The following is a 21,802-nucleotide window of genomic DNA, read 5'->3' as shown; positions in this document are numbered from 1 at the left end:
AAGCTTTAGGGAAGTTTAGATAGAGAGCTGGGTCCAAATGCAAACTTTACAGCTGATGTGTGGCTCCATATATTGCCACATTTGGCACAGTGGGTTAGTGTACTCCCCTATTGCCCTCAGAAGATCTTAGCATAAAATTTCATTAGATCGCTAAGTGAATTTAGTAGGTCTCCTGTTTATTCCTTGGGAACAGCCATCCCCATCTCTACAGCAGCCTGTATTCATGAAAGTGCCAAGACCAAAAATTATAGAGTGCTGTAAATGAAGACTAAGAAGCATCGGAAGAGCTGTGTGGAGATACTTGCATAGCACCTCCTTAGTTCCTTGTCGTTCCATGGACTCCTGTGTGACTTTGGGAATGTCGCTTAGCCTCTCAGTTCCTCATCTGTAAAATGGTGGTAACAGCATCTTCCTACCTCACAGGGTGTTGTGAGGGTAAATACATCAATATTTGTGAGGTGCTTTGATAGTATAGTGATAGTGGCCATACAGGTACTGAAGATAGATGGAAAATATAAAAAAGGGGGGAAGCCCCCCTAAAATAATAGCAATTAGATGATCATTCATCTGTTCCTGCAACTGTTTTACTAGAATAATGTAAAGATGCAGGGATGTTACTTCAATTCCTTTCGGGGCAGAGCAGAGGAGAAATGTGAGAGGAACAAACAGGGCAGTGCTGTGCAGTAAATTCAGTTGGGCCATTGTTACTAACCAATAGCAGCTTTGTTTTATGCTCCAGATTCTTGTTTCTGCATGTTTCTCCTGATTGTCTTTTGTTTCTGCATGTTTTCTAGATCCTTTTGGAGCACAAAGCTACCATCATCCAGAAACGTGCCCGGGCCTGGCTGGCGCGTAAGCAATTCCTCCGCTTCAAGTGTGCAGCTGTGGTCATCCAATGCTACTTCAGGCGCATGAAGGCCAGGCAAGAGCTGAAGAAACTGAAGATTGAAGCACGGTCTGCACAGCACTTGAAGAAACTCAATATCGGCATGGAGAACAAGGTGGTTCAGCTTCAGAGGAAGATAGATGATCAGGTGAGCCCCAGAGTACGGTCTATTGGAACAACTTTGGTTCTGTTTCTGCCTTGCATGTATCACGCAGGCAGAATTTGGGAAGTGGATAAATGAGTGGCTGACTAGACTTTATGTAACAAGTATTGTTCCAGAGTGGTTTACGTGGGGCTATACCTTCAGCACACCCGAGAATTGCAGCCACTGCAGAATGTGGCTACCATTTGTTCAATGCGACTTCCCATAAGTAGCTTGCACTGGCTGCCAGTTGATGTATAGGTGAAGTTTAAGATGTTGATTTTTTAAATACTGTGTTGTCTTCTGCATGGGCCCTGCCTACCTCAGAGACTGCCACTCTCTGAATGATTTCAGGCTGGCTGCCAGCACTTGAGCTAGCTGCTGCCAGGGCATTCTCAATGAAAGGTCCTTGCCTCTGGAACATAAGAACGGCCATATTGGCTCAGACCAATGGTCCATCTAGCCCAATATCCTGTCTTCCGCCAGTGGCCAGTGCCACATGCATCAGAGGGAATGAACAAAACAAGCAATCAGTGAGTGATCCATCCCCTGATGTTCACTCCCAGTTTCTGGCAATCAAGTGACTAGGGACATGGGGTTGCATCCCTCACCATCTTGGCTAATAGCTATTGATGGACCTATCCTCCATGAACTCACTTCCTGGCCTCGGTCTGCCAAAGCCAAGACATGCTGCCAAGTCTGTTTGGTGGAGTTTTTTGTTTGTTTCCCCATCCCTCTCTGATCTGGAGGGAAGGTACTGAGGTACAGTGGCTATGGGATTTTGAATTCAGTGGCTGAGGAAGTGTTTTATTGGCATTGCGCCTCTTAAACTTCCTTGTTTAATTCTGTTGTTAATATTTTTACACGTGCCAAGAGATTACTGATTATGCTTTTAAGAAATCTAAATAAATACAGCAGAATACTTGGTAAATGCGTAAGAACCATGGGAGTTAATGTTCTTGCTTAAGTTCTAGAGATAGGGTGACCAGACGTCCCGATAAAATCAGGACCGTCCCGATATCTAGGTGTTTGTCCCGCATCTGGACTGATGCTTGGTCGGGATGCAATTTGTCCCGATATTTCGCAGTACTCCTTTTATTTATTTATTATTATTATTTTGTGCTCCGCCAGCAGCACTCCGCTTTTTTTTTTTTTTTTTTGCTCTGCCAATGACACCCCCCCCCCCCATGTGTCCTGATATTTTCTTCCTCTCATCTGGTCACCCTATGTAGAGATTTCCTGCACGCACATGATTAATGTGAAACATATTTCACTGATCAATCAAAAGCACAAGAACAGGAAAAGCTTGTTTCACTGCATTCGTTTACCAAAACTAATCTAGCTGTCATCATGTGTCATAGCTTTGCTAGCTGAAAAAATGGAAAGATGATGAAATCACATTCTGGAACACAGTTTGACCAGTTGTCACATAGATAGTAGCTAATATTTCTCTTTTGAGGAGCGTCCCTGTGGGTTCTCCACTTCCCTGCGCCTTTGACTGGAGAATTTCAGCAGCAGTGCTCCTCTGTGTCACGCATGTCTCCCTGTCGCACGCCATTATTGGCGCCTATCTAGCGCACGTGACCAGACCCCCCCTCAGTTCCTTCTCAACCATCCTTGGCCTGAGACGGAGCTCCCAGCAATGATTAAAATCGATAGCTAGTTTAGGATTATAACAGTCTTTTAGTATTCCCGAAGCTGGCAGGCTCAGAGTTGAGAGGCAAACAGAAGCCTACCTCCTCTGCCACAGCACCGACAGAGCTGCCTAAAGATGCAGCACCGGTGCAGTCCCCACAGGCTATGGCGCCACCTTCCGGTCCCATAGCACAGAGAGCTCGTGTGTCGGCACTGACGCCTGCATGCACAACAACATTGTCGGCACCAACCACCTCGGCACTGAAACCACCGGCACCGCATCATTTCCTGCACCAGAAAGACTTACTGATCTCAGCGACGCCAGAATCACCACTCTTTGATACCAGTGTATCTCTGGTACGCATAGTCCCGTGTCGACCCACCACACCTCTCCCATCCAAACTACTTCAGCATAGGCTCACCTGTACAGCCTAAGTCTTACCACAGGGTTGACACCCAGACTGGGTAATGGCCACCCATAGATGCCATCACCTATGCCATTCCCCATGCAGTGGCCCTACTGGGACCCCTGGAGGGCATACAGGAAACAATATGCCTGGCCCCCAAACTTCTACAGGGAGAGGATTAAATTTCCCTCACCACCTTCACTGGCTACACCATCAGAACCTCTGGAGTAAAGCTTTGAGGAACAGGAGGCAGTCCTGGAGCAGGAAATGACACCATCAGCCAACACTTCCTCCTCTTCTTCAGATGAGGCAAAAATGCTATGACCATCCACAACTTCTGATGATTTCAAACATTTCCAGGAGCTCTTCAAAAGAATTGCCGATTCCCTGTAGAGGAGGTCCCAGAGTCCCAACACAAATTACTGGACATTCTCCAAACTTCATCTTCGTCAAAAATAGTTCTTCTGATAAACGAACACTTATGGAGCTGGCAAAAAACATATGGCAGACAACAATACCGCCCACTTGCAAAGAGAGTGGATAAAAAGTATTACATTCCCTCAAAGGATGGACTTTTTATTTTCTCACCCCGCACTGAACTCTTTAGTTGTTGACATTGTCAATCAACGAGGCAGACAAGACCAATCCACCCCATATGACAAAGCGTGGAAACAATTAGATCTTTTTGGCCTCAAGACCTACTCATCAGCCGCTCTTCAATTTCAGATTGCAAATTACGGTGCACTGATGCCTAAATACAGCCACACAAACTATTCCAAACTCACAGACTTTATTGATTACATACCAGAAGACAAAAGAGACCAACGTAAAGCCATCATCTCCTAGGCCATCTCCTAGCCAGAAATGCCTTATAGGCATCTCTAGATGCAGCAGACATGGTGGCACACTCCATGGCACACCACCATAGTTTGCATTGAGCTTCATGGCTCCACCTGTCTGGCTTCCCAAGAGAGGTACAATCCACTATGGAAGACCTCCCTTTTGATGGCCAGAAGCTCTTTGCAACAAAGACTGACGAGTCCCTCCACATCCTGAAGGACTCTTGGGGAACCCTTTGTACCCAGGGGATATACACACCTGCAACAAGAAAAAAACAGGGTAAATACTATCCCTCCCAGCACCGTATGCCCAACAACAGAAGGAATACGACACACAAAGGCACAGATCGAGACCTCCAAGGCATTGACCACCTGCACCTCAGTCATTGGCGTCCCAGCAACCCTCTGCAAAACAGCAATTTTGAGGGTTTGGTCGAGGGCCCAAATGACCTCCCACTTCCTCAGTGCTGACACCATCATTGACCATCCCCCATTTCAGACACTGTTTGACCCCTTTCTGCTCAGCATGGAAATCCATCACCCTGGGTTCTAGAAATAATGCACACAGGCTGTTCAATACCTTTCATCTCCATCCCTTCTTCTCACCCTTCCTCCCCATCCCTCTTCAGAGACCTCTCTCACAAACATCTTCTACAGCAAGAGATAAACCACCTCCTACATCTGTGCTCTCTGGAACAGGTGCCATCACAACACAGAGGGAAGGGTTTTTATTCCCACTACTATTTAACCCAGAAAAAGAATAGGGGATAGAGATCTATTTTAGACCTCAGAAAACTCAACAAATTTGTAAAGGTCCGGCGGTTCAGGATGGTCACGCTAACAACAATAATACCAGCACTGAAACAGTGGAACTGGTTCTCGGCCCTCGACCTCCAAGGCACCTGTTTTCATGTAACCATACATCCCACTCACAGGAGGTTTCTCTGATTTACTCTGAGGACAGAACGTTGTCAGTACAAAGTTCTGCCTTTCAGCATCTCAACAGCACCATGGGTGTTTTCCAAAATTCTTGTGGTAGTGGCAGCACACCTCCGCAAACGGGTAATAATATTTCCCTATCTGGACGTTTGCCTACTAAAGGCACTTACCTGGGCACATGCCCTGGACGTTACTCACAGGATTGTCGCCCTCTTTTCACATCTGGGATTACAACTAAATATACCAAAATCAACACTGACGCCCGTGCAGAAACTGGACTTCATTGGGGCCCATCTCAGTGCTCTGGAGGCCAAAGTGTCACAGCCAACAAACAGACTTGTCATTATAGTCAATCTGATCTCCACAGTACTGAGCAGCCCACAGATATCAGCACAGACCGGCCTCCAACTATTAGGTCATAGAGCGGCAACCACATTTATGGTATGACACGCAGGACTTCTCATGCACTGCATTCAGGACTGGCTAAGAACCATCTGCGTTCCATAAAGACACTCTGAACAAGCGCCTCACCATGCCACTCAAAGTCAAAGACTCTACACTGATGGACCCAACCCCACAACATGTGTGTGGGAGTCCCTTTCACACAGACTCCACCTTAAATGATTCTCACAACAGACGCCTCCTTGATAGGCTGGGTTGGGGCTCACCTACAGCACCACACAATTCAGGGCAGATGATCTTCTTCTGAGACACTGTTGCACATAAACCACCTGGAACTGCACACAGTTTGCAGCGCATGCTTGCGCTTCCTACCCTTGATCAGAATTGAGACCATAAGGGTAATGATGGACAACATTGCCTGAGTGTTTTATATAAACCGACAGGAAGGGGCAAGATCACACTCACTATGCACTGAAGCCATCAAACTGTGGAATTGGTGTGTCCAGCACAATGTCAATATATTAGCCTCGTATCTCCCAAGATGTTAAAACACCACAACAAATACATTAAGCAGAGAATTCTCCCAGGGAATGAGTGGGAACTAAACATGCAGAGCATATTCCGACATTGAGGTCCCATCAATAGACCTCTCCACGACATCTCAGAATTACAAATGCCTGCAATTCTGCTCGAGAGCAGGATTGGGCTCCTGATCCATGGGGGATGTCTTTTTCATCAAATGGGATGGGCCACTACGATATGCGTTTCCCGCTATCCCCCTGCTATCGAGGGTGCTTTCACAAAATAAGGACCAGCAAGGCTAAAGTCATCTTGATATCCCCCACATGGCCCAGACAAACTTGGTACTTGTATCTGTTGAGAATGGCAGTATGTACGCCACATACTCTTCTCCTTCTACCTAACCTTCTATCGCAGGATGCCGGACAGGTTTACCACCCGAACCTGGAGAGGCTTCACCTAAGAGCATGGCACCTACATGGTTCCATCACGAAGAACTGACCTGCTCGGAACAGGTGAAGAACATATTATTAAACAGCCGTAGGACAACCACATGTAATACTTACCTGCATAAATAGAAGAGATTCAACATCTGGTGCCAAAACAAACAAGCCCGGGCTGTTACCGCTCCCTTACCAATGATATTAAAATACATATTGGAACTTAAAAAATCTGGCTTATCGCTTAGCTTCATTAGAGTATATCTCGTGTCTATTGCCTCTTTTCACCGCAAGGTGGATGGGATATCTCTATTTGCCCATACTGTAACTAAACGCTTTCTCAAGAATATCAGAAACGTCTAACCTGAAATTTGAGTACTTACCCACCTTGGGACTTGAACTTGGTTCTCTGCTGCCTCACCAGAGCCCTATTGGAACCATTAGCAACATGCTCTCTGACACACCTATCAAAGAAGGTGGCTGTCTTGACAAGTGGGAGAGCTAGGGGCTCTTCTGGCACACCCCATACACCCAACTTTTTCAAGGGTCAAGGTCACGCTAAGCCCTCATCCTAAATTTTTACTCAAAGTACCTTCTTCTTTTCACTTGAACCAACCAATCCATCTTCCCTCGTTCTTCCCTAAACTCCGTGGGAGCAAATGGGACTCAATATTACACACTCTGGATGTCAGACGCACACTAGTGTTCTACCTTGAAGGAACTACACCCTTCAGAAAGTCACTAAGGCTTTTCATTTCAACTTTGGACTGATCTAAAGGTTCCACTAGCTCCAAAACAGACTCTGGGTGCATTCAATTTATTGGGTGCATTCAGCTTTGTTACCAACAGAAGGAGTTACAACCCCCAGCAGGGATCCAAACCCACTCCACCAGATCCTTATCAACCTCAGTAGCCTTTTTAAACAAGCACCGATCATAGACCTATGCAAAGCAGCTACCTGGGTATCTGCACATGTTCACAGAGCACTATGCAATAGACCAGGCTCAAGATCGGACACCCTGTTAGGACTTACTGTATTGTCATCAATTACCCATGTAACTCTGAAGCTCTTTCCATCCATTGAAGGGCACCGCTCAACAATCACCTGGAATGGAGCACCCACAGGGACATTCCTCAAAGAAGGAGAGGGTTACTCCCCCTGTGCAGTAACAGGTTCTTCGGGATGGGTGTCTATGTGGGTGCTCCACTACCTGCCCTCCTCCCCTCTACTTCGGAGTTCAATATACTGACTCTACAGTAGAGAAGGAACTGAGAAGGTGTCTGGTCAAGTGCGCTAGATAGGTACCGACAACGGCACAAGACTGGGAGAGTGCATGTGCGACCCAGATGAGAACTGCTGCTGAAATTCTCTGAACAAAAGCGTTGGGACACACATTCATCTGAAGTGGAGCATCCACAGGGACGCCCATCTCAAAGAACCTCAGTTACTGCAGAGGGTGAGTAACCCTCTCTTCTGAAAAACACGCCGTGTTGATTGAGGTGAAAAGTAAAACCAGGCAATTTCAAACCACATGCTTGAAAATCCAGAATAGCTAGAATTGAAACACATACTTCAGACATAAATTTGGAAAAAGTGTTTTTCTTAAGCTTCCTGCTTTAACAAATACCTGGAATGCAGAATAACTGCTACATTCCATTGGACCGTACCATATTTTAGACTTGATTTTAACAAATAGGAAGGAACTCATTGAGAATTTGAAAGTAGAAGGCAGCTTGGGTGAAAGTGATCATGAAATCATAGAATTTGCAATTCTAAGGAAGGGTAGAAGGGAGAACAGCAAAATAGAGACAGTGGATTTCAGGAAGGTGGATTTTGGTAAGTTCAGAGAGCTGATAGGTAAGGTCCCATGGAAATCAAGACTGAGGGGAAAAACAACTGAGGAGAGTTGGCAGTTTTTCAAAGGGACACTATTAAGGGCCCAAAAGCAAGCTATTCCGCTGGTTAGAAAAGATAGAAAATGTGGCAAAAGACCACCTTGGCTTAACCACGAGATCTTGCATGATCTAAAAAATAAAAAGGAGTCATAAAAAATGGAAACTGGGACAGATTACAAAGGATGAATATAGGCAAACAACACAGGAATGCAGGGGCAAGATTAGAAAGACAAAGGCACAAAATGAGCTCAAACTAGCTACAGGAATAAAGGGAAACAAGAAGACTTTTTATCAATACATTAGAAGCAAGAGGAAGACCAAAGACAGGGTAGGCCCACTGCTCAGTGAAGAGGGAGAAACAGTAACAGGAAACTTGGAAATGTCAGAGATGCTTTTAATGACTTCTTTGTTTCGGTCTTCACCGAGAAGTCTGAAGGAGTGCCTAACATAGTGAATGATAATGGGAAGGGGGTAGGTTTAGCAGATAAAATAAAAAAAGAACAAGTTAAAAATCACTTAGAAAAGTTTGATGCCTGCAAGTCACCAGGGCCTGATGAAATGCATCCTAGAATACTCAAGGAGCTAATAGAGGAGGTATCTGAGCCTCTAGCTATTATCTTTGGAAAATCATGGGAGACTGAAGAGATTCCAGAAGACTGGAAAAGGGCAAATATAGTGCCCATCTATAAAAAGGGAAATAAAAACAACCCAGGAAACTACAGACCAATTAGTTTAACTTCTGTGCCAGGGAAGATAATGGAGCAAGTAATTAAGGAAATCATCTGCAAACACTTGGAAGGTGGTAAGGTGATAGGGAATAGCCAGCATGGATTTGTAAAGAACAAATCATGTCAAACCAATCTGATAGCTTTCTTTGATAGGATAATGAGTCTTGTGGATAAGGGAGAAGCTGTGGATGTGGTATACCTAGAATTTAGTAAGGCATTTGATACGGTCTCGCATGATATTCTTATCGATAAACTAGGCAAATACAATTTAGATGGGGCTACTATAAGGTGGTGCATAACTGGCTGGATAACCATACTCAAAGAGTTGTTATTAATGGTTCCCAATCCTGCTGGAAAGGCATAACAAGTGGGGTTCTGCAGGGGTCTGTTTTGGGACCGGCTCTGTTCAATATCTTCAATAACGACTTAGATATTGGCATAGAAAGTACGCTTATTAAGTTTGCAGATGATACCAAACTGGGAGGGATTGGAACTGCTATGGAGGACAGGGTCATAATTCAAAATGATCTGGACAAATTGGAGAAATGGTCTGAGGTAAACAGGATGAAGTTTAACAAAGACAAATGCAAAGTGCTCCACTTAGGAAGGAACAATCAGTTTCACACATACAGAATGGGAAGAGACTGTCTAGGAAGGAGTACGGCAGAAAGGGATCTAGGGGTTATAGTGGACCACAAGCTAAATATGAGTCAACAGTGTGATGCTGTTGCAAAAAAAGCAAACGTGATTCTGGGATGTATTAACAGGTGTGTTGTGAGCAAGACACGAGAAGTCATTCTTCCGCTCTACTCTGTGCTGGTTAGGCCTCAACTGGAGTACTTTGTCCATTTCTGGGCACCGCATTTCAAGAAAGATGTGGAGAAATTGGAGAGGGTCCAGAGAAGAGCAACAAGAATGATTAAAGGTCTTGAGAACATGACCTATGAATGAAGGCTGAAAGAATTGGGTTTGTTTAGTTTGGAAAAGAGAAGACTGAGGGGACATGATAGCAGTTTTCAGGTATCTAAAAGGGTGTCATAAGGAGGAGGGAGAAAACTTGTTCACCTTAGCCTCTAAGGATAGAACAAGAAGCAATGGGCTTAAACTGCAGCAAGGAAGGTTTAGGTTGGACATTAGGAAAAAGTTCCTAACTGTCAGGGTGGTTAAACACTGGAATAAATTGCCTAGGGAGGTTGTGAAATCTCCATCTCTGGAGATATTTAAGAGTAGGTTAGATAAATGTCTATCAGGGATGGTCTAGTCAGTATTTGGTCCTGCCATGAAGACAGGGGACTGGACTCAATGACCTCTCGAGGTCCCTTCCAGTCCTAGAATCTATGAATCTATATATTCTGGGAGTCAGTTCATTTGACAACCAACTAGAAGGTAACGAATAAATTGAATAAATATACAGTTTGCAAAGCCTTTTGAATAGGCGTGTTTTAAACCTGACCAGCCATCTTTGTAATACAAATACATTGCATTTTGAAATGGTACGTTTTAGGTGACAGATGCCTGACAGTTTGAGAGACAGTTTTAGTATGGAGGCTTTTGGAAAAGATGAAGTCATTAATCAAGTGCTGTTTGTCATAAGAAGGCTCCAGAATAGCTTCTTGGTTACGGGTCTTTTAGCAAGAAGAATTCAGTTTAAGAGATTTTCCCTGTTCGCTATTGAGGAAGTAAGTGAGCTATTCTAATTAATTGTGTTTTGCATTATCCATTTAGCTTCACAACATAACATGAGCATTTCAAAGCCAAATGTTGGAGATCATCCAAATGGCTCAGTTGTGAGATGGAAAAATTCCTATTAAGGTGGGCTCTTCAATTGTCCCTTTCCAGATAAACAGTCTCCATAATTGACTCCTTCACTGCAATTCACTTGGTGATGGTGATGTTTTCAGATAAGTTCTCATTCTGGTTACCATATACACAGACGATAAAAGGTGCTGGGTTATGTGGTACCCGTTCATTAGCAAGTACCTTTTGTCATTCTGTTGGGGGCAAGTCAGGAAACGTTCTGTACCACGTGCAGTCTCTCACGGCCTTAAAGCTTGCATGCCTCTGTACTATACAAGAGTTCCTGTTGGCTGCCTGCAGTATTGAAGAGGATAGGAAATTTGTATGTGCCGTCTTAAATACGTTAGTCCAGACAATCAAGCCATCAGTAATTAATACTATGAGCCAATGTCACCTCTTTCAGCTTCAAATGAGTGGCACTCACGTATGGCAGTGGTGAATGAAGCCTGTGAGTCCAATTTTCAATCTTGGGTGCCTGGATTAGAATGCCCAATTTGGGCCACTTGCATCTACACCTAGGTACCTAAAATTGATATTTAGAGATCCAAGTACCCAAATGCAGACTTAGTTACCTTATCTTAGCCACCCAACGGGCAGCTTACATAGCAGCATGCAAATCAAAACTAGAATCTAAACGCCACAAAAGCTAGCCTACAGTGAGCCCATTTACAGCTGTTTGTAGTTGTATAGTCCTGCAGACTGCATAAAGAACACGGTTGTGAAGGTTACAGCATGCTAGGAGGAAAAAATCGCCAGCCTGTTTTCATCTGTAAAAACACGGGCCTGTCCTCATTTAACCTTAGCTCACACTGAATTAAGTAAGAAAAATGTTAACTCACTGAGACAGATCCCCTGGGTGGGATTTGCTGTGTTATAGAAGAAAGCTCCTGCCAAACCAAACTTTCTGCTGGTATCCATTGTATTGTTCCTCAACCACTTGTCATTATTTGCTGCAAGGAAAAGGGTGCAAAGATCAAAATAGAGGAGATATAATCTTCAGATAATGTTGGCTTTTCTGATCCTGAATGGCAAAGCGTCATGCAGAGTTATCATTCAGCTGGGAAGCAGGACTTGGGAAGCTTATAGGTAGATAGAAATAGTTGGCTTAGTGCTGGGTTAGAGCTGGGCCTTTCCCCCCGCCCACCCAGTCAAATAGTTTATTTGAAAAATGCAGTTTTGGTTGGTTGAAAACTATTTGCAAATTCGCTGAATAGTTTTGGCCAGTTTTGTGTGTGCGTGTGTGCTTGATTCACAAGGGGACTTCTGCACTATTTACAAAATGGGGAGGAGGTGGTGCTGCTAAGAGTGCCCCTTTAAACGTTCAGCTCAGTAGTTAGGGTACTCTCCTGGGTTCATTTCCGCCCCCCGCCCCGATATAGAGCAGGGATTTGAACTTGGGTCTTCTACCTCCCCAGAGAGCACCCTAACCACTGGGCAATGTGGTATTTTGGGGCAGGTCTCTCTCAATCTCTTCTGTTAAAGCTCTTCCACTTAGTATAAATAATTTAAATATTTAGTAGAGCAGGGTCTGGGTCTTGGGCCTTCTACCTCATAAGAGAGTTCACTAACCACTAGGCCATCATCATTCTCTTTCTCACCCAATGACTATTCCGCTTTGTATGAAATACTTGAACAGCTTCATCAGGAGAGATTAAGAATAACCCACCCCAGAATAGCCTATATCCTGGTGGTTAGGGCATTCACCTGGGAGGTGGGAGGCCCAAGTTCAAGTCCTTGCTCTACATCAAGGTGAGTGGGGAATTGAACCTGAGCTCCCCGCATGCTTGGTTGATTCCCCTGACCACTGGGCTAAAAGTTATAAGGTATGGCTCTTTCCCCCTCTGTCTGTTTTGGGACTAGTGCCAAAATCCCCTGGTGAATCTAGCGCTTCAAGAGGAAATGTTCTCTTTGACCCAAAACGCACTTTGTCAATTTGCTGAAAAATTCTGAAATTTTCCGGATTCAGTTCAGGTCAAACCAATTGTTTTTATTATTATTTTTTAGAACTGCCGATGAACTGAAAAATCAGTTATTCGTCCAGCGCTTCACCAAATCTCTTGTTGGAGTTTCTCTTTTTGATGAAGTTAGATTTTGTACCTTATGCACCTTTCAGTAGGAAGAATTAGTACCCTCTAATCCTCACTGCTTTCTCTCCAGCAAGTCATTCCGAGCTCTCCATTCAGGAAAGACGAGGGATCACCATTTATTACTGTTTTGGGAGGTTCACATGAGCCTCTCAAGCGGCCTTTTACCCAAATTTTAATTTAGTGCCTATCTAGTTATCGTGACTCTTGCATTCTGGTCTTGAATGATTAAATGGTCTTGAGAACATGACCTATGAAGCAAGGCTGAAAGAATTGAGTTTGTTTAGTTTGGAAAAGAGAAGACTGAGGGGACATGATAGCAGTTTTCAGGTATCTAAAAGGGTGTCATAAGGAGGAGGGAGAAAACTTGTTCACCTTAGCCTCTAAGGATAGAACAAGAAGCAATGGGCTTAAACTGCAGCAAGGAAGGTTTAGGTTGGACATTAGGAAAAAGTTCCTAACTGTCAGGGTGGTTAAACACTGGAATAAATTGCCTAGGGACGTTGTGGAATCTCCATCTCTGGAGATATTTAAGAGTAGGTTAGATAAATGTCTATCAGGGATGGTCTAGTCAGTATTTGGTCCTGCCATGAAGACGGGGGACAACGTACTTTACCCCCAGGTACCTCATTTCATCACATCAGGCCTATTATTTTAGCCATTTATGCTTCCATGTTGTGTGTCCTAAAAAGGTGATGAAACCTACATATAAAGTAGCTGCCTGTGACTCTCCCCTGTGAGACTGTTACCAAAGAAGCGCACTGTGAATCTGCATAGCTTTACATGCATGCACACACCTCGTTGGTTTTCAGAGGGGTTTGCTTTGGTACTGTGCAGGTGACTTATGCTTCAGACAACCAATGCTAGATGCATGTGGCTTTGCTGCCTTTGGGAAGGTGAATGTTCTTTTGTCTCTGTGACTAAAAAGTGCCCTGATTCTTAATGGGTATTGAAACGATGTCTATCACCTGCCAGATCCAAAATCTTATCTTTGGAGCTCATGCAGAAAACTTTACTTAGTATTAAGAGAGCAGACAGTGGTCACAAGTGCCTTTACAGAGGAGGAAGTGTCAGAGTTTCATGAGCTGGAGAGAATGTGTTGCAGTTCTTCACAGCCAAAGCATAACTTTTACTTCTAAATGGACCTCTTTGAAAATGGCCATTGACTTCATTGTGGCCAGGGCTGCAGCCTTCGTGTTTGTTTTTTGTTAACACCTATTTAACTTCAGTGACTAATGACCATTTTTTGGCAAAGGAGATAATTGTTAAAGATTTAATACCCTGATCCTTTCATAGCATTGCCAACCCCAAGCATTCAAAATTCATGAATCTGGGCCTCCCAAAATCATGAGACTTTAAAAATAATACATTTGTGACTTCTTTGTTTTTGCCTTCTGGCTTTTGAGCCTTTAGGCTTCACATTTTCAAGCTTTTCTCTGTCACATGGGCTAGAAACTTTAATTGATCAAAATGAAAGCTGGGATTCTCCTGTACTCACCTGACTCCTGAGCTGAAGCTTTGACAAAAGCACCAAATTATGAGAGTTAACTGAAGCACCCTTGTCAAGGTGTGTGAGCTCATACTATACATCTTGAGATGCCCCCTACCCATCAACACATCCTCCAGCAAAGCTAGGGAAGACCAAGTAAAACTCAACCAGAGACAAACTGTTTAAAAAACAAAAAAAATCTTTCAGGTTTTGTTAATACAGCAAAAGATGCAAAAAAGGGCATAAACCCAGTTTTTAAAAATCCTTTGCAGGTCACTTTAAAAAAAGCAAAAGAAAAGAGGAAGAGTTTTTAAATAACCTTATTTATCATAAGCAACTGTACCCAGGGAGATGGCTTTGTAATACTAGTAATGATATTTGATAGACTTTTCACCTAAGAGGACATGCTGCTGTGATTTGTGAATTTTCAGGGGAAGAAAGAGAAATTCTTTTGTGCGGTTGACTGTAATAATAATCAAGGGAATTGTACGATATGTGATTCCCATTAACTTTGATTTGAGCCACAAGCATCAACCAAGGGGCGGTGAATTTTCAGATCTCAAACTCTTTAGAGGAAGCTACTTAAGTGAGCAATTGGTGACAGGTTAAAAAAAAAAAATCAGAGCGAGTGAAAAGGCCTATTGAACCACTGCATCCCATAGATGAGGCATAGAGCTTGTGCTCAAGCCTGCAATTACGTTACAGTTCATTGTCACAGCAGGATCCTGAAGGCATAAGTACTGAGAAGAAAAAGATAAACTGCAGCATAAAATACTGCAAACCAATTGCATTAAGCAACGCTGCTTATTTTGAAGGTGTAATAAAAAGGTAGTTTACTGTTTCTGTTACAAGAAGTAACAAACATTATTTGCATTTATTTCTAGTTTAACAAAGTAAATAAATGCGTATATAATTGTTACAGAAATATTACTATTAAGTTTTCCTGTTGTCATTTTAAATTGGGTTTGGCTTATGTCTGCTTTATTAATTAGGAAAGGGGAGCATATATGCGCACTGACATCTACTATTTAAAATTTATTACCTACCACATTCAGGATTTTTCTATCTGTTGCTTTTGCAATTGGTCCTGCTCACGTAATCCTTTTCTTTTTCCTGGGTCGTGGCTTGCAGAACAAAGAATACAGGCACCTGAATGAGCAGCTCTCTGCACTTACCTCTGCCTATTCCACTGATGTGGAAAAGCTGAAGAAGGAGCTGGAGCAATATCGGCAGAATCGGGGGGATACCAACCAGCTTGTAAACTTGAAAAAAGAGATTGAGAGCCTCAGGCTGGAGCTCGAGAAATCCCACAGTGAAAGGAAGATTATTGAAGACACCTATGATAAGGAGAAAGATCTACTCCGAAAGGTATGTGTTGTGTTTATCACGTGCCCTCCATGTGGTGTGAAGGCACCATGGAGGGTAGGCCTTTTTTTTTCAGGCAATCAGAGGCAGATGTTTTTGTTAAGAATCTAAGGGTGAGATTTTCAAAAGCATCTATGGGACTTTCAGTGGGAGTGAGGCATCAGACTCCTTCAGGGGCTTTTGAAAGTCCTGCTTTTTCATCCTTTCACTACATGAAGTCCACTGCTTATCCACACAATGCGGAGAGCAAGTGGCAGTTCAAGCTTCCCTGCCTCTGTGCCTTAGCCATGGCCTGGGCATACAGTGTTAGGATGGTGTTTGTATCTGGTCAACTTTGCACAACAATAACTATGAAGAAACCATGTGGGCACAGTTGGGTCCCAAATAACTGTGTTCGCTAACTACACAAACATGCAAGGCCTAGCCACATATGTACGGCTGCTTTGACTGGTTTCTGGTGGCTTCTAAAACATAGGGCACAGAGAGCACCATTAGTGGGCACACAAAACTGTTTAAAGGATACTATCATGTTCTGACACAGTGTCGGGAGTGAGGGCTTGTTCGTTGCACAGGACCATTCAATCTGTGGCTGTGAGACTGCTGATGATGCTGATCATGGTGGTTTTGTGTTGTGGGTACCTGTGCACTAGGAACTGGATTGAGATTGCCAAATCACTTCCCATAAGCAATCAGCCTGCCATTTCTAACAACTCTCAGTGCTACCAGCTTCGCTGGATTTGAATCAGTATATTGCACTAGAGGCAGAACTTCCTTTCTGCCCCGGTATGTCAATACACCTGAGCAATCCATCTTTCTTGAAATTGAAGTTATATAAAATGTTGGCAATATCGAGCCTTTGTACAAGAAAAGCACTAGTGTGAGCAGACACTAGCCTTAAGGGTACGTCTACACAGCAAACACCTGTGGTTGGCCCAGGTCAGCTGAGTTGGGCTTGGGGCTGTCAAATTGCTATGTAGACATTCAGGCTGGTTTCCATGTTGGGATTGGATGTGAAGAAAGCGTGCTTGTACTAAGCATCCTCTGGGTTTAATTGTAAAACTTTGGCTGTTTGAGTGATTTGATAATGTGGCTCTCATAGTAAATCATCAAAACTCTATGACTAACGGCTCGTAAGTACAGGAAAATTAACAGGAATAGTTACTGCACAAAAGCTATCGTGTGGAATAAAGTGACTTTAGTTTCGGAATAGAGTGTCCGCAAAGGAAGCTATTCTGGAATATTCCAAATTGCTATTCCAGTCCATTTCCTTAGATCATCAAGCCCTAAGCTTTCCCCATAGCAATATTATGGAAACATGGTGAGAAAGGCAGAAATGCATTCTCTTTAGATTTTAGCACAAAAATCACCTGAGAACATTTTTTTTCAGTTAGATCAAGTTGATGTGTCCTTTGCTTTCTTGGACTTGTGACAGCTGCCGACATGATCAAGTCCATTTTGGTTCCGATTTAACTGCAAAATCTGTTCTTAAGTCTTACTCTTTCTGCTTTTCTCTGCCATCTTCCTACTTTTAGGATAATTCTTCTCATTTATAGGATGAGGCTAGGTCTACACTACCCGCCTGAATCGGCGGGTAGAAATCAACCTCTCGGGGATCGACGCTCTTACTCCACCAGCGGAGGTGGGAGTAAGCGCCGTCGACAGGAAGCCGCAGAAGTCGATTTTGCCACCGTCCTCACAGCGGGGTAAGTCGGCTGCGATACGTCGAATTCAGCTACGCTATTCACGTAGCTGAATTTGCGTATCTTAAATCGACTCACCCCTGTAGTGTAGATGTAGCCTGAGCATCTCCTTTTCCTTTTCTGGTGTGAATACTTAGAAACAGTTCTTTATGAATTTCAAGAGATTCGTAACAGAGTTATTTGGTGAGTTGTGAGGATTCTCACAAGCTAGCAAAGTTTTTTTTTTTTTTTTTTTTTTAAGGACAATCCTAACATCTTTTGCCAGTCTAAAGGATCAGTCTTTCAAAAGTGCTCAGCACCCACAATTGGGGCCAGATTTCAAAACAGCTCCCAAATAAGGACCAGATCTTCAAAACTGCTCAGCACCCAACAGCCCCCACCATGCAAATAGGTAAAATAGACAGTTCTCAATGGGAGCTGCTGAGTGCTTCAGAAAATCCAGCCACTTCATGTAGGCAAATGTGAGCTGAGCTCTCTTGAAATCTGGCCCAAAAGGAAATGTGTTGAAGATAGAGACTTCCAACTGGAGAAGGAATTTCTGCAGCATTGCTGCTGAATAACATGCTCTACTTATCTACACCTGCATTAAATGGACCTTTCTATTCTCACCACGTTTCTCTGAAACGTGAATGTTGATAAGTTCCCATTTCTCTTTCATATGGAAATAAGAAAGCAATAAACAAAACCCATTAGGTCTGATATAAAAGAGCTTTAATTTAGGGTTTATCAAGGATAAAGGATAGCTTCTAGCTAAGGATATTTCTTTTTGTTTCTATTCTATATTCTTTTCTTTCTCCAATCGAAGTTGGGCCTGAGGCTGCAAAATCTCTGTTTTTCCATTCCCAGTGTTTGTGGGTTACTTTCATAACGGGCACATACATAGTACTTTAGCCTTTGGGAAATATTTTTCACTCAGTTAGCTTTAAAGGTATTTAATGTAAGGCTCTACCATACAATCTGCTCTGTAGCAGAAATTGGAGTTTTCTCCATTTGTTTTTTGTCAGGTATGGCACTGGATACTAGTGTCCTGTAAAAATGTGTAGTTAAAACTAAAACATGCTCCAGTTCTCAAAGTAGAAATACTTAGTTTTTCATAAATTCATAGAATAATAGCATTTGTGATAATCTACTCTGACCTCCTGCATAACACAGACCATAGATCTTCCCTGAACTAATTCATGTTTCAGCTTCCAGTTGTTGGATCTTTTTACACTTTGTCTGCTAGACTGAATAGCCCTCTTAACACATTTCAGTTCCCCATCAAGGTACTTATAGACTGATCAAATCACCCCTTAACCTTCTCCTTGTTAAACTAAGTAGCCTGAGCTCCTCCAATCTAGCACTTATAAGGTATATTATCCAATCCTTTAATCATTCTCATGGCTCTTTTCTGAACCCTCTCCAGTTTATCAACATCTTTCTTGAAGTGTGAACATCAGAACTGGACACATTATTCCAGGAGAGGTCACACCGTTGCTAAATACAGAGGTAAAATAACCTCTCTACTCCTAGCTGATATTCCCATTTATACATCCAAAGATTTGAAATAAAATATTTTAAATACATGAAACTCAAGTTCATATTCTGGTACAGCATAATCATATATTCATCCAGCTCAGACAGTCATTAGTAATTCTGCATGGTTTAGAAAAAGGCTTTTCTTTATTTTATCTCTGTCTCTCTCTCTAGTCTGCAGCAGTATCCATTAACGTCAGTACACAGAAAGATAATAGAGCACATAATTAGGAAATCGGTTTGCAACCATCAAGAAGATAATAAGGAGATAGGTAACAGTCAGCATGGATTTCTCAAGAACAAATTGTGTCAAACCAATCTGATAGCTTCCTTTGACAGGGTAACAAGCCTTGTGGATGGGGGGAAGTGGTAGATCTGGTATATCTTGATTTTAGTAAGGCTTTTGATAATGTCTCTCATGGCCTTCTCATAAACAAACTAGGGAAATACAACCTAGATGGAGCTACGTGTAGGTGGGTGCATAACTAGTTGGAAAACCATTCTCAGAGTAGTTATCAGTGGTTCACAGTGAAACTGGAAGGGCATATCTAGTGGGGTTTCTCAGTGATCAGTTCTGGGTCCTGTTCTGTTCAATATCTTCATCAATGATTTAGATAATGGCATAGGGAGTATACTTTTAAAGTTTGCAGATGATACCAAGGTGGGAGGGGTTGCAAGTGCTTTGGAGGATCGGATTAAAATTCAAAATGAGCTGGACAAACTTGAGAAATAGTTTGAAGTAAATAGGATGAAATTCGATAAGGACAAATGCAAAGTACTCCACTTAGAAAGGAACAATCAGTTGCACACATACAAAATGGGAACTGACTGCCTAGGAAGGAGTACTGTGGAAAAGGATCTGCGGGGGTTATAGTGAATCACAAGCTAAATATGATCGACAGTGTACCACTGGCAAAAAAGAAAACATCATTCTGTAATGTATTAGCAGGAGTGTTGTAAGCAAGACACTAGAAGTAATTCTTCCGCCCTTCTCCACACTGATTAGGCCTCAACTGGAGTATTGTGTCCAGTGCTGAGTGCCACATTTCAGGAAAAATGTGAACAAATTGGAGAAAGTCCAGAGAGAAGCAACAAAAATGATTGAAGGTCTAGAAAATTTGACCTCTGAGGAAAGATTGAAAAAATTGGGTTTGTTCAGTCTGGAGAAGAGAAGACTGAGAGGGGACATGGTAACAGTTTTCAAGTACATGAAAGGTTCTTACAAGAAGGCGGGAGAAAAATTGTTTTCTTTAACTTCTGAGGATAGGACAAGAAGCAATGGGCTTAAATTGCAGCAAGGGCAGTTTAAGTTGGACATTAGGAAAAACTTCCTGTCAGGGTATTTAAGTACTGGACTAAATTGCAGAGGGAAGTTGTGTAATTTCCATCATTTTTGGAGATTTTTAAGAGCAGGTTAGACAAACACCTGTCAGGGATGGTCTAGATAATACTTAGTCCTGCTGTGAGTGCAGGGAACTGGACTAGATGACATCTCGAGATCCCTTCCGGTCCTACAATTCTATGATGCAAACCTGTTATGCATGCAGACATAGCAGAGAGCTGGATGTGGATAGTGATAGCTTGTGAATAGATCGTTATAAAAGATTTGTAAGTTACTGTGCTTGAACACCATAGTGCAAAGCAGGTTGAATTTCTGATTGCATTAGACTGTTCTCTCTGCTTTTACTTCCACTAACAATTTTGGTAACCATTTTTTTAATAAAATATCTCAATTTATTCTGCCTTCCCAGAAAACTGAGGAATTCAATATGAACAAATCAATTAGGCTGCCACTAAAGATACATGGGTTTTAGCAGGATCGTGTCATTATTCTTGCTTGGACAGTGGAAAAACCTTTATTATGCTGTAGTATGGAGCTGGTTTTCTTCAGGCAGCTCAAGATCCCCATATGTTCTCTGCAGCTTATTTTCTAAATTATGATGGTCACGCTATGAACTGCAACGGCAGAGACCTAGCGAATAACATTATACTGGAATACTGTGTTGTTTTGTTCTCTCCTTCCTGGCAACAGTAGAAGTGTTCAACTTAAACAGAGCAATACGTCACACTTCTTAATATAATGTTTTCATGTTTTGACTTGTCTAAACTAATACTATTGAATAAATTAACAGTACCAAGGATAAATAGATTTAGTAGGTAGCGTAATGCTACTAGTTTCACTCCAGGAGTTGGTGTCCTACATGATATTTAGTTTTACTTTTTCTCATGTTTTAAATAGCATTTCTTATAACTTCCATGTTTAATAGGGGCTGTTAGTGCTCAGTCAGTGCAGTAATCAACTATCTGTCAGTTACTGTTGGAGGAGGAGGAGGAATTATTATGATTTATCTTTGTACTACGGTAACGTCTAGAGGCCCTGATCAGGATTGGAACCAATTTGCTAGGTCCTGTAAAAACAGAGTAAAACCATTCTTATCCCGGAGTGCATATAATCGGAGTATAAAGTTCAATGAGTGGGTATAAACATAAAATTTCAGAGTTTAAAAAGATTTGAAATATGTAGTATTTTGTTTGTCAGTCACTTACATACCCTGGTGATAAGCACAGTATAACGACCTAGACAGACACATCACCTGGAAAATTTAAATCTTCCGCATAGTCTTTTTTGTCTGAGAACATTTTCTTTCTCTTTATTTTGCCTGTAAATCCCCTGTTAATTGGCAGGTGCACTGAAATGCTGTTATAGCTGGTAACACATCTGCTTGGACAGTTGGCTATCCAATCCTGTATAGCATTCTGGTTTCATTTATATTGTACATCACTTTTTTTTTCATTCTTTTTAGAATATTCAGAACAATGGTGTACTTTTTCCTCCTCTGTTTTTTCCTTTTCTCTGTTCCTTTTCACCTTTCTGAACCCTTTCACAGCTGCAGCATTGATACTTTGTCTCTAACACATGTCATGGTGTTGTTTTCTTTCACATTCCCAGTCCTGTAATTGTAACACCTGCAAATGGCATTTGCGCTGCCATAGAAATCTATACCTAGCAAATGCCTGT

At 42.4% G+C, this 21,802-nt stretch overlaps 1 protein-coding gene across 2 annotated transcripts in view; it reads left to right on the top strand.

Moving 5' to 3' along the window:
• MYO5B (myosin VB) overlaps window positions 1-21,802 on the top strand; it is a 377,457-nt gene that overhangs the window by 288,190 nt on the left and 67,465 nt on the right. For both annotated transcript variants that reach the window (XM_065598729.1, XM_065598728.1), the window contains exons 21-22: window positions 795-1,034; window positions 15,335-15,571. In XM_065598729.1, coding sequence (XP_065454801.1) covers window positions 795-1,034; window positions 15,335-15,571 — 477 coding nt within the window. The remainder of the gene's footprint in view (window positions 1-794; window positions 1,035-15,334; window positions 15,572-21,802) is intronic.

This window comes from Chrysemys picta, chromosome 6 (genome assembly GCF_011386835.1).
Source record: "Chrysemys picta bellii isolate R12L10 chromosome 6, ASM1138683v2, whole genome shotgun sequence".
NCBI lineage: Eukaryota > Metazoa > Chordata > Testudines > Emydidae > Chrysemys > Chrysemys picta.
Note: the sequence above shows the minus strand (reverse complement) of the source record. Positions and strands in the feature narration are given on the sequence as shown.